Below are 12,076 nucleotides of genomic sequence, written 5' to 3'. Positions count from 1 at the left end.
TGCCTGAATAGGATTATTAATAGTCAGAAAAAAAAAAAAAGGGGTGGTATTACAATGCCTTTGACATCAAAAAAGTTTTTTTATTCTATGATAAGGCATCCATCCATTATTGCAGACTATATTCCTTCAGCAAAGTGGTGTGTGGACATTAAAGGAGATTACAAGCATCTTACAGTTGCTTTATGCCAAAGCAAAATAAAAAAGATCAGATGCCTTGCCCATGGTTTTGCTTTTGCAGCAGCTACAGCCCTGACGTTTCAATATGTATTTGCTAACTCTGTTGAATCGTGCCTTTGTTCTATATTTCTTCTTTTTAGTACTGTTTTACCTAAGGAAATCTAAAATGTCAAATTTTATTCAATGTGAAAGTCGGGAAATTTATCACATTGTTAATTCATCATGTGCAAGCTTTTGAGTTGATAGAATGTGATGAAGAATTTTAATACGGGAATTCGGTTTTCGTGAGAGTTATTACAGAATTTTTTCGTGAGTAATTTAATCACATTCACAATTTTTTTTTTTTTAATATTTGAGAATATAAGGAATTGAACCTTAAAATTAAGAATCTAACACAATTACAAAATTCTTATCCATAATAAATAGATAGATTTTGTTTTAATTATTTTAATTAAACAAAATCAAAAATATTTTTATTTTTGTCCACAAATGGTATAGCCCATCAAGAAGAGGAAGTTTTAGTTTGAAACCAAGAATTTTACGTTTTTTTTTTAAGATTTTTTTAATCACTAAATCAAAAAATCGAACATAAATAAAAGGTAATTAGGTATTTAAATAACAAATGTATAGATATATCAAATCAAATGCCACACCCCAAAATGGAGATGTGGCCATTATTATAATTATTCCTCTGAAAACTTACATTACTGATTAGTCCCATTTATTCGTATTACCGTCCAACGTAAACACAAACTAAAAGCATTGCACACCTAAATATACTGAAACAGCAAGAAATTAATGGTTGGATTGGTAGCAAGTTCAATTGGTTGATCCGCCGCTATCTTGTTTCACTTTACTAATTGTTTGACAATTGCTCCGTGAACTCTCAAACCACCCTTCCATTTGCCACCCCACACTTCATACAGACCAAAAAAAAGCATGGTGTCGGGCTGATTACCCGGAACGTCGACGACAAATGGGTCATCGTTGGCTGGAATATCAGTGGGTTCCTTAGGCAGCTGCATTTCCAGTTCATTTAGCCTTTTCCACTTGTACTTTCCTTTCTTCCCTACCTTAGCCATCAAGAAAACTGGAGACCCATTCCAGCCGAATGCATCCTCTTTGAAGCTCAGTTTGAAGGTGATTTGATAAGTTGTTGAAGGTTTTAGTTGGACTGAACCGGTTAATTCTAGCCACGACACCTGAACCAGCTCTGCAAATTCATCACTATCGATCCTACAATAAACAACGTTTTCCTATAAATAAAATATAATTCAAATAGCAATTAATTTATCTAACTTAAAATGAATTGATAATAAATAAAACGGTCCAACTTGAATAAAAAATAAACAATAAAAAAAAACTCAAATATAAATTCTTACGGTCTCGAAGATTGGGGAGGAACGCGCCAATAACGACTGTCATTTCCCCATACGATGTTAAATCCTCTGGGTTTCAATACAATACCATCCTGCAAAAAATAGTTTTTACTCTATATTAATTGGATTTCACAAGATAATTAGGAAAATATATATAACTTTTCAAAGCCATTTTAATATTTTCCTGATTACCAAACAACAACTCATTAATTATTTTCATGTTTGGTTCATGCATTTGTGTGTATTTATTTGTATAATTACCTGGATTTCGGATATAGCATCTTTGTCTGCATCATGATGAGGCTTGCTGGCCATTGTGAATATAATAGTGCTCTGAATTGATCAGATGAAGGGGTTATATTTTGAAGTGAAATGTGATGGTAAGCCTTGGTTTTATATATGGGAAAAAGATGGAGGGCTCAGCTCAGCTGGTGTTAGGAAGGAATTTTTTTTTTTTTTTTGTGCTGAATTCATGAATATGAACCCTCAAAGCAAAGCACACCGAAACAAGTTGGAAAACGAAAAGAATCAAGTAACTTTATTGAAAGAACCGTATATATCTTAATGGTTTTTTTTTTCTTTTAATTTTATTTCAAAATCTATTAAATTCAAGACTTTCGAAATAAAATCTCAGGTTGTAATTATTAGGATTTAGATGTTTTCTTAAAATATGTTGTATATAAATGTATATCTTAAGCTTTTGTAGAAGAGAGAATATGGTTAGTTTAGGTAAAGGGTTTGTATTGCTCAAGTAAAGGATTGATCCTTGTATTTATGCTTATATTTTATTCCATTTCGAAATTCGAAAATTTTAGTTTAATAACTTATAAAGTTACTTGTCAAGTTGTCTTTATCTTCATATTACGATTTTTTTAAAATTAATAATTCTTTTTGGGGTTAAAGTTCTTAAAAAAAAAATAAATATAGGTTACATATGGTTTCATATGTTTCATGATGCATGTGTTTAAATTTAATATGTTTTTTTTTTTTATAAGAAAAATTTAAAGGTAGATAGACCGTCGTATTTAACAGCTTAAGACAAGTGATTGCAGATCGTACATTCGAGATGATTTCAACGAATGACCATCAGTAAAACTCGAATTTAAGATTTTTTTATTAAAAAAAATAATCTTAACCGATTAAAATATATGTCCATAAGGAAAACTATATATAGTTTTCATGGGCTATTAAATTATTCTATATTCTATCCTAATTTATAATATGCCAAATTAACCTTTGAATCCAATGAACATACACAAAAAGCAAGCCCCACTACCGCTGGTTATGAAAAAAGTTGATCAAATTCGTTTCCCATGGTGGACCCAAAAGAAGAGAATAACGACACATTAACAATTCTATTTTTACTTCTTTTAGTCCTTCTTGATCGTTAACATCTTTGCATGCATGTATATCTTGTCATGTAATATTGACTCACATATGTATATATTTGTTTTTTTTACATTATTAATGTAATTTTTTAATTTTACAGATAGATTAAAAATATTAACATTTGTTTTATTTTATTTAATTTTTTAAAAATATGTATTATTTTATTAATTTTGGAATCTAAAAACTCTATTGCAATGAATTAAATAATTTCTTTTTTAGGTTTTAAATAGTGAAATTTAATTCATAGTTTTGACATTACGTCTGGATTAAAGCTGGCCGACTGCATCTATATACATGGGCAATTTGAGAACCTGATGCTGCACCTCAGCCACACCAATCACGTGATTGTATATGTTTCAAGAGTCCTTTGTCAAAATTGGTCGTAGGAAAGGAATAAAGTGGTAATATTTGAAATAACTATATATTCGGTCAAATTTTTTTGCTCAGCCAAATAAATAAAAAATAAAAAGATAAGAAATCACAAAAAAAAAGAAGCGATTTTTTTTTTTTTTGTGTGTGGATTGTGCTCTTCTCTAGAGAGATTCTTGATTTTGATTAAGACTGAACTACTTTAAGAATGAGAAGTACAGCAAATCATAGGTAAAGATTACAGGATATTCTCCACATTTCCAATCAGCCTATCAATTTTTCCTCCACAACAAACGGTACAAATAAGAAAATCGGTGGCCAAAGATCAGAAGATGCTCTGCACATACCACTATTGGTCCATTAGTTTTTTCCCACAGCATCAGAGGCTGCAGCCAAGTCTTCAGCTTTTACTGGTTTGTGAAGCTGCAAAATAAGATTCTCAGAGTAAGGTGGGAAGATGTTATGTATACCCTTAACAAAATGAGATCCAAGTCATTACAACCACAATTTGTTTCAATGATATTATCTGGGTGGCTTAATACGTCATAACTAAATAATTCAAACTCGAACCAAGACCACAGCCAATGTAATCAAGAATGGAGCAATTTTGAAAGGACTAGACTATTTTTTTTAAGACTAAATACATAGGCTTGTCTTTGTCCTGGGACTATAAACCAATGAATATTACATCAAGAATTAGGGCCAAAATAATCAGAATCAATGCATATTTCTGTAGCACTAGGTAACATACAATGGAGAACTTACAGCTTCTGCAACAGTAAACCAATGGAAAGATCGCAAGAAGGGATCATCTTTGGAAGGAGGGCTATCATGATTCCAATATGTTAATTTATCAAATTTGGCTTTCATTTCCCAATTGTCTGACCTCCCTTCAGATACATCAAAAGCCTTCCTCTTGCCTGAGTTGTTCTTTGCAAGAACAAAGCCTGCAAGAGCAACCAGAAATAGTAAAACTAGTAGAAATTCTATTGAAACACACCAACAGATTTACATAAAAGCAATCACAAGAAACAAATATGATAGAATCAAAATGATGTTAAATTCAGTAAACAGCCATCCTACAAGTCTCCTAGTTACTAGAAGCTTAGTTAAGTTAAAGACACGAAAACTACTTGAGAAATATTGTGAACCTAGTTGAGCAACCCTAGAAGTAAAAGTAAAAAATTTTGAAGGGATAAAGAAGAAGAAAACTAGAGGAAATGTCAAATATCTGTTAAATATTGTTATATTTAGAGCATGAATCCTGCTGCAAGACCAATGGAACTTCCTAAAATCCACAATTTATATTCAAACAGGTTTAGCAAAACAAGAATGTCCAGAGAGCACCCAACTAGAGCATTTGTCTCCAGGGAAGCACTACCCTTCACTCTCATTAAACAAAAAAAGAAAAGACACAAGACCATGTCCAATAAATCAACATAATGCAATACCTTGCTCATTGTTTTTCAGATGATATTTTCCCCGTAAACTGAAAAATATAAAAAACTTCCAAATCATTTTTCTTTCTTAGCCTATCCATCTCAAACTCAATGGGCTAGAAAAATTGTTATCAACAAAATGTTCATAGTTTCCAATGTCATATGCTTAGACCAACCATGTTTCCAATATACAACTTCAACTCAGAATTCAAGTCCACAGCATCAACAAAAATTTCATCTTTGCAACAAAATTAACCATACAAAATCCATTAAAAATCCATAAAAGAAAAAGAAAAGAAAACTACCAGAATATCCATTTGGAAGAGAAATAGTAGTTCCTTGAAGCTTCCTTCCTCTAAAATGGGCTTCCTCTACTGCCAACCCATCAATCTCCATCCCTACTTAACATGAAACCCCAAATGAAAAAAAAAATTCAAATCTTTACCTTTGCATAACATTTAATTACAAAAAACAACATAGGAATAAAACGGTTACCTTTGGGTTTGGGTTTGAAGTATTGAGAAACAGAGCAGGGACCATTGAATTTGATGCAGCATGGGAGGTGATGGACCTGGCCGCTTAGATTTACTTTCTCTTCTTTATCTTTCTGACTAAGGTTTATGCTTCCTATAGTTCCCCTCTCATCCTCCATATTCCCCCTTTTCAATTCAAACCCTAACCCCTAATTCTCCCAACACCTCAAAAATTGGGCTTTTCTATCACTTCTCAATCCCCACCTTCTCCGCACCCAACTTTTTTTTCCCGCGCTTTTGCGTCCCATGGACTAATTTTTCTAGCCTCTTTTGTTTTAAAAAATTAGTCAATTATTGCACCATCATTTTTCTTCCGCTATGAAAAACCATACTCCCCCCAACCCTTCATTTGTTCTTTATTGATTTTTTTATTGAATTTTAATAATTATTTTAAATAAAATTTATAAATTTTGAGTTTTAATTTTTTTAAAACATATTTTTAAAATTTTTAATTTAATATATTATTTTAAAAAATAATAACTAAAGTTGAATTCCTTCCCAAAAAAAAAATAAAAATAAAATCAAACATGACCAAATAAAATGGAGTAGATAGAGTGCAGGCACATTTTATTTTTGTTAGCGTTAAACTTAATTAAAGTAATTGAATTCTTTTTAAAATGTATAAAAAATTACAAATTCAACATCTTGACATAACTAATTAAGTGTGTGACTTTTAGCATGAATGAACAATGAAACGCCTATGGTTGACAACTTCAAATATAAAACAAACATACTAATAAAAATCAATTAGAAGAAGTATAATTTACAGTGGACTCAAGATTTGATTATATTCAGTCTCCCCACATAATTATTTTTACAAATTTGCCTCATTATTAATTATGTTTGGTCAATTTACATAAATAATAATAATAAAAAAATTTGTATAGGGTTAGTAGGAATCATTATATTTGCACAAATGTCATTGCTCATGGATCATGATGCTCTAATAATACTTTGGCAAATATCAAAGGTTAAACCCTCTTTTGACAAAACAATTGCATAAAATACAAGATACAATATGCTACTATATTTGTGAACATAAATTCTAGGATAATGTCTACTTCTAACCAATGGTGTCCGAATCTGCATGCTCAAAATCTTGATAAGTAAAGAACCATAAATAATTACAGTAGCAGACTCTGGTGTTCAGATGGGAACCGCGTTTGGACCACCGGAACTCAACTTTTAGCTCTCTTGATCAGTGAAATTAGGACTCTCAAGTTCACCCATGCTTGCAGAAGCAAATGATTCAAAGGATTCTACTGATGATAGGGAGGAAGTAGTGTCATCAGAATCTGAGACGACGTCATCATGTAGAATAATATGCTCATCATCAATTTCAGATCTGTCTGAGCCAGATGCTTCCATTAGAAGCTTGTTTATCGCGGATTTTGCAGTTTCAACAAACCATTCGTCCACAGGGAGTGCACTGACAAGACAAGGCAATTTTAGTTGCTAGAAGACGGTGAAGGTTAGAACCTGAAAATCAGACAAAATGGGAAGGATGAGTACCTTACAATGTCTCTAGCAGTGAATGTTCTGATTGCACGAGCAGTAATGGCTGATGCAATCTGGTGCACATGCCGAGATGGGTAACCCGCAAAACGAGCTATTTCAACAGTGAAGTGCATATCAAGAATCAACTGCCAAAACAAAGTTACATAAGAGTTTTACAGGACAGTGGCAGCATTATAGCCATATAAATTTCAATGCAAAATTGAGTGCATTGAGGCCTAGAACAAAACAGATTAAAAACCCTAACAGATCAACATATAGTTGCTACAGATTATTTATCATGTAGAAAACGGGCCTAAACAAATGCCATAGCTGACAATGAGTCACATCTTTGAGTTCACAGATTAGCATTCACAGTAGCAGTTGTTTCTCAATAACAGATATACTTTGCTTCCTTTTTCACTTTAATAAAATATTAAGATTCTAAATCAATCCTGCAATTCTATGGTAAAAGAGAGGCTTATATTAAGGATAAAATGATATCTTTCAAAAGTGAAAATAGTCAAAAGGTTATAGAAAAGCAAGAACAAACAAAAGGCTATCATGGAAAGAAAAACCATACCTGCTGCAATCCAAGTGGGTGAAGTGGAGTGGATTTATCCTCAAACACACCCCAGAATTCCTGCTCATTAGACAACCACATTAGAACAGTCTCTGTCAGTCTAGCAAGCAAAATTTTTTGTAGTTTCTCTTTTCCAAGTAGCACATCTCCAGCCACAGTTGCTAACTGCTGTAGCTTTGCAAATAATGCCTGCAATAATAAAACAAAAACTTAGAATTAGCAAGTGATGATTTCAGTCAAGAAAAGTGTGATATGCCCAAATTTTGCAAGGATGAATGACAGATAAGTCCTCACATGCCAATATAGAAAAACAAGTTTCTATTGACACCTCAAAGCAAAACTTATAAATACAGTTTCTTATGTGGGATCACATAACACATTGTACATGCAAACCTTTAAAACAAAAAGAAACACACACACACACACACAGAACGTTGCGTACAATTTGCATTGTAATGCACAGCAGACAAAAAAAGAGCTTGCAATTTAATTCCCATTCACACACTAAAATAGATTAACAAATTGCCTCCATTGAAGAAACCAACAGATATATGTAACAACACAAACCATACTGTTAACTTATAATCAGATAAATAAAGCATTAAAAAGTGCGGGGGTAATTCTTAAGAAATTACAGATAAGACAATATAACTAAATATTCTGGGATTAAAATTATGAAAATCTTTAGTTTACCTAAAGAGATAATTACTATCTTAATTCTAAAGATATAAAAAATATAAGCTTAAAATGGAAAGCAAAAGAAACCCTTCCCTGCATAACATCTAAAGACAATGGAAGAACTCCTTTGCAGAAAGGGAAGTTAGTGAGATTACCTGAAATGGCAAAGAAGGCAGAGTGTCCCATTGTGAATCTTCTCCATCTCCACCCAAATAAATTTGTGCATTTAATCGTGTTTTACCTTCTCTTGAATAGATGAAACTCAAAACATATTGTCTGCAAAAATGATCTCTGAGCTTGTCAAAAGAGTACTGGAGCTGGCGCCTCCAATCTTTTAACTCTGTACTTGTGCTTGCATTAGGAACAATGTTTTCATTTCCTGGTTCCTGGTTTTCACTCTTTGGACTCCAAATTTTAACCACCCTACTTGGTAACAGTTCATCCATAATTGTAAATGCTATCCCCAGAATAGCTAGTTGCTCTTCATCTGTTTCAGCTTTAAAAGGTATGGTCTCTTTCAGCTCAGTAAGACTGTCATCATCAGAAGGGCCAGGCAACGCTCTATTTAGTGCATCAATATACTTATCAAACAGCTGTGAAATTCTAGGTAATACATTTCCTCCAAAATGAGAAACAACCAGTGGCGTAAGCTGTTCCAAAATATCCTGTCAATGACATTTTAACTTCAGCATAGCAGCAAGAGAACAGTAAACTTATTGTTTCAACTTCTCAGAAACAGAAGAGCAGAATATTCTATGCTTTGTATTTATTGCATGCACAAAGAACTTTATGACTAAAACCAACAATGTTAAAATTCAAAACATTCCATGTACTAATTAGTTTTATATGCAGATAAAACCACACATAAGTGCATCCACATGCGCAAATAGACAAGTGCATGTGCACCTATGTGTAGCAATGCAAGGGAGTATGTTTATGTGATGCAAATTCAATCAACTTACATTAATTAGGAACCACTTCTGGAGCCATGCAACTGTAGAGCAATGCAGGCCCTCCTTTAGAATTCAGATGGAGTCTACCCAATAGACTCAGACTAAGTGACAACCAAAACCAAAACCACATAAACATTAAATTATCCTAGAACTATTGAAAATATTTTGTTCCTCATTTTCATATATACTAACATATAGAAACACACAGGAATATTTCATGATGTAGCATCAATGCTAATTGATTGTACGGAACCTGTGTGTGCATATATGTTGCAGCAACTTTTTGAGTTTTTTAATATAAATTCCATCTGCCAATAAAAGACTGAGGGAATAAGGATAACACTTAAAAATTAATTAATTAAACACAATCAATACACACAAAAGATAGGCAGGCAAACACGAGTGCAAAGATTAAGCAGGGCACCTTGCACGTATATGTAAATTAATTCTAGAATTTCACCTTGAGATATGTCTCTTGTACTTATCATACTCCATTTTGGCTGAGCCACGTTTACAAACACTTCCTCAATGTGATTTAACTAGATAAAAAGTAGTAGAGAACTACAGATTACTTCTTCAAACCCTAAATTCAATCATATTCTACAAAATCATTTCCCTATTTTTCAGCCTCTATCTCTAGAAAAGTATCATTTTTAGGTCACAAAGGGTGCTTATGGTGATGGAGATGGAAAGACACAAAACAAATAACATTTTAAACATGGAAAGAAGACCAACTTACGGCAATAATATACAAAAATTTCATTCCACTATCTACTAGCACACTATCTGAAAAAGTTGCGAAAGCCAATAAAGCAGACACAAAGTGAGGTCTCAAAGCCAAGTTCTCATAAACTTTCATTGGGTCAAAAACAGCCTTTCTAGCCCTCCTAAAATTCAACTCCAGCACTTCCTCAATATATGGACGCAGGAGCACCAGAAGCAACTTTGATAGTTTCAACCCTTGTGATTCCAGCATTAAGCAGTAGTTAAGGCTATCATGACCACAAATGCTAGCTGCACGTAATGCAGAAACTGTTTCTGAAGATGGTGCATTATCCTTTACCAAACGTACAAAAAATTCAATTTCCCATTCTGCCCACTGAACAACTCTATTCGTATAGACTGGATTGTCACCAAAAGTCAAACCAGATTCTCTTGTTGTCAATGAGATCATAGAAAAGACAAGCCTAGACAGTGTGGCAGGAAATGTCTTCGGGCAGACAGAACATGAAGGAAGAAAAACCTCAATTTTCTTTTGCAGACGGGAACCACAGGATTTTAAAAGTAATTGATGCGCTGAAGGACCTTTCCCAAGCTTAATCAAACCAGATAATGCCTTCTTTAGGTCATTAGCACCAACTGCAGGCTGTTCAGCAATCTCAGTAAGCTGATCCTCAAGCATTGCCTTCCTTTCTAGAAAAGAAGACTTATACGAGGATGCTTCAGTTGAAGAATCTCCAGAACCTTTTAGCTCAGGGAAGTTTCTCTCTTCAGCCTCTAAAGCCTCCAATGCTTCTTCAACTTTATGTTCAGCCAAAAGAACATCAATTTTCTCCAGGAATGTTTTTTTGTGGTCATCTATTTCATTTGGCAAGGGATCTTGAACTTCATCAACTTCAGGGTCTGGCGGTGTGGCATTAATATCAGCATTTGCCCGGTTCCACTCTTCCAATTCACGACACACCCCAGTCATTAGATCCTGCATGATAATCCCTTGAGAAGAAATATTCTTTCGCAGCTCAGCCAACTCGTGCTCCATTTCAACAACTTCTTCAGACATTCTACAATTACCATTACAATCAATCATAATGATTTCAAATAGATAAAACAATAATTATAACTATAGTTAGAAACTTTTCAACTTCATTTTCATTTATCATAAAAAGGTACACATGAACATTTTTATTTGACCTCAAGAAAGCCAAGTATTTTGTGCGTCTATTCCCACATAAGTTTTCCACAGCATCCTTCAGATCCAAAAGCTCACAACAAAGTTGTCTGATCCCCTGCATTAACAAAATATCCAAAATTACATGCTACGTTAACAATAAAGAACATGGGAGATGTCAAATCTGGTGATCATGGTTGAAAACAAGTAATTTCGAGCTTGTAAAAGGAGAATCTTCGGGCAGGACAAATAAGGGAAAAAGAAAACATTTTCATTGTTTCCTTTTCATTTTCCCTAAAGCATAAAACAATACAGTGATAAATTATCCATAGTTACAATTCCATCAAATAAATGATTTTGATTGATTAAACTGAGTGCTCAGAAACCCAAGCAATGAAATCCCAGGGAAGTTTTTTTCTGTTTTACTTCCTAGATAGAAAAACACAGAAAATAAAGCTATAATTTTCCCCAAATTTTGACTAGAAATTGAACCAACCCATATTCACTTGAACAAATCCACACTAAAAGCGATAACCATAAAACAAAATTCAGGTAGAGAAATGGGCAATAAAGCATAACAAGACCCAGAACTTTGAATCTAACATCTAAAGTTTGAAACAAAAGAAAAGGCAAAACAGAGAAAAAGGGAACTCCTTTTCTTAACAATTTCAGGAAAATAAACCAACAAACAGAAATGACCTTTTCAGTATGCGATTGGTGAACAGAATCAATCTTGGATTGTGGAGTGATGCTCTCAATAGATGGGAAGTCATCATCTTCTTCACTGCTCTCCATTATTCAATCGATATATGTATGTTTCTTCCAATTTGAAGTGAAAACTGAAAGTCTGAATTATTGATTTTATTGTGCAGGGCAAAGTGAAAGAGCTTGAACTTTGAAATGATAAGTAGTATCAAGTAAGAAGAAAAAGGTTGTAGTTTCGTGACGACTGAGGAGCAAACTGCAAAAGCAACATGTTCATATGTTGTTGGCTTCTGCCACTTTGAAAATGTGTGGTGTGGTTCTTTATTCTTTTCTAATCTAAGCGTAGTTAAGATAGAATTTTAGTTGTTTATTATTTATTTTATAAATATAATTTTAAGAAAATAAAATAAAAAAATAAATTATAAATTATTTAATAAAAACAGTTACAGATTTTTCAATGTCCAATAATTACAGAAATTATAACTCAAT

The 12,076-nt window shown here is 33.1% G+C and overlaps 3 protein-coding genes across 6 annotated transcripts; all 3 read right to left on the bottom strand.

The window, feature by feature from the left end:
• Positions 1 to 808: 808 nt before the first annotated feature.
• LOC111318653 (protein PHLOEM PROTEIN 2-LIKE A9) lies at positions 809 to 2,086 on the bottom strand. Its single transcript, XM_022921528.2, has 3 exons — positions 1,818 to 2,086; positions 1,560 to 1,648; positions 809 to 1,413 (listed from the first exon to the last, which is right to left on the bottom strand). Exons 1-3 carry the CDS (start codon positions 1,869 to 1,871, stop codon positions 1,026 to 1,028), a joined length of 531 nt encoding a protein of 176 aa, XP_022777263.1. The 5' UTR covers positions 1,872 to 2,086; the 3' UTR covers positions 809 to 1,025.
• Positions 2,087 to 3,352: 1,266 nt separating this feature from the next.
• On the bottom strand, positions 3,353 to 5,618 carry LOC111318652 (uncharacterized). 2 transcript variants are annotated; one of them, XM_089755959.1, is made up of 4 exons: positions 5,249 to 5,618; positions 5,059 to 5,151; positions 4,066 to 4,261; positions 3,353 to 3,737 (listed from the first exon to the last, which is right to left on the bottom strand). In XM_089755959.1, exons 1-4 carry the CDS (start codon positions 5,403 to 5,405, stop codon positions 3,722 to 3,724), a joined length of 462 nt encoding a protein of 153 aa, XP_089612085.1. In that variant the 5' UTR covers positions 5,406 to 5,618; the 3' UTR covers positions 3,353 to 3,721. The 2 variants fall into 2 exon arrangements, with proteins under 2 accessions (XP_089612085.1, XP_022777262.2); XM_022921527.2 differs by having other exon boundaries at positions 4,080 to 4,261; positions 5,249 to 5,609.
• A 590-nt stretch (positions 5,619 to 6,208) lies between these two features.
• Positions 6,209 to 11,882, bottom strand: LOC111274802 (exocyst complex component EXO84C-like). Of its 3 annotated transcripts, none has more exons than XM_089755188.1 (7): positions 11,582 to 11,882; positions 10,906 to 11,000; positions 9,734 to 10,775; positions 8,197 to 8,706; positions 7,364 to 7,552; positions 6,799 to 6,929; positions 6,209 to 6,715 (listed from the first exon to the last, which is right to left on the bottom strand). In XM_089755188.1, exons 1-7 carry the CDS (start codon positions 11,675 to 11,677, stop codon positions 6,472 to 6,474), a joined length of 2,307 nt encoding a protein of 768 aa, XP_089611314.1. In that variant the 5' UTR covers positions 11,678 to 11,882; the 3' UTR covers positions 6,209 to 6,471. The 3 variants fall into 3 exon arrangements, with proteins under 3 accessions (XP_089611314.1, XP_089611315.1, XP_089611316.1); XM_089755189.1 differs by having other exon boundaries at positions 6,804 to 6,929; XM_089755190.1 differs by lacking the exon at positions 6,799 to 6,929 and having other exon boundaries at positions 6,209 to 6,765.
• Positions 11,883 to 12,076: the final 194 nt, after the last annotated feature.

This window comes from Durio zibethinus, chromosome 26 (assembly GCF_047325235.1).
Source record: "Durio zibethinus cultivar Kanyao isolate XHJ-2024 chromosome 26, ASM4732523v1, whole genome shotgun sequence".
NCBI lineage: Eukaryota > Viridiplantae > Streptophyta > Magnoliopsida > Malvales > Malvaceae > Durio > Durio zibethinus.
This window is presented reverse-complemented; position numbering and strand designations above follow the sequence as displayed.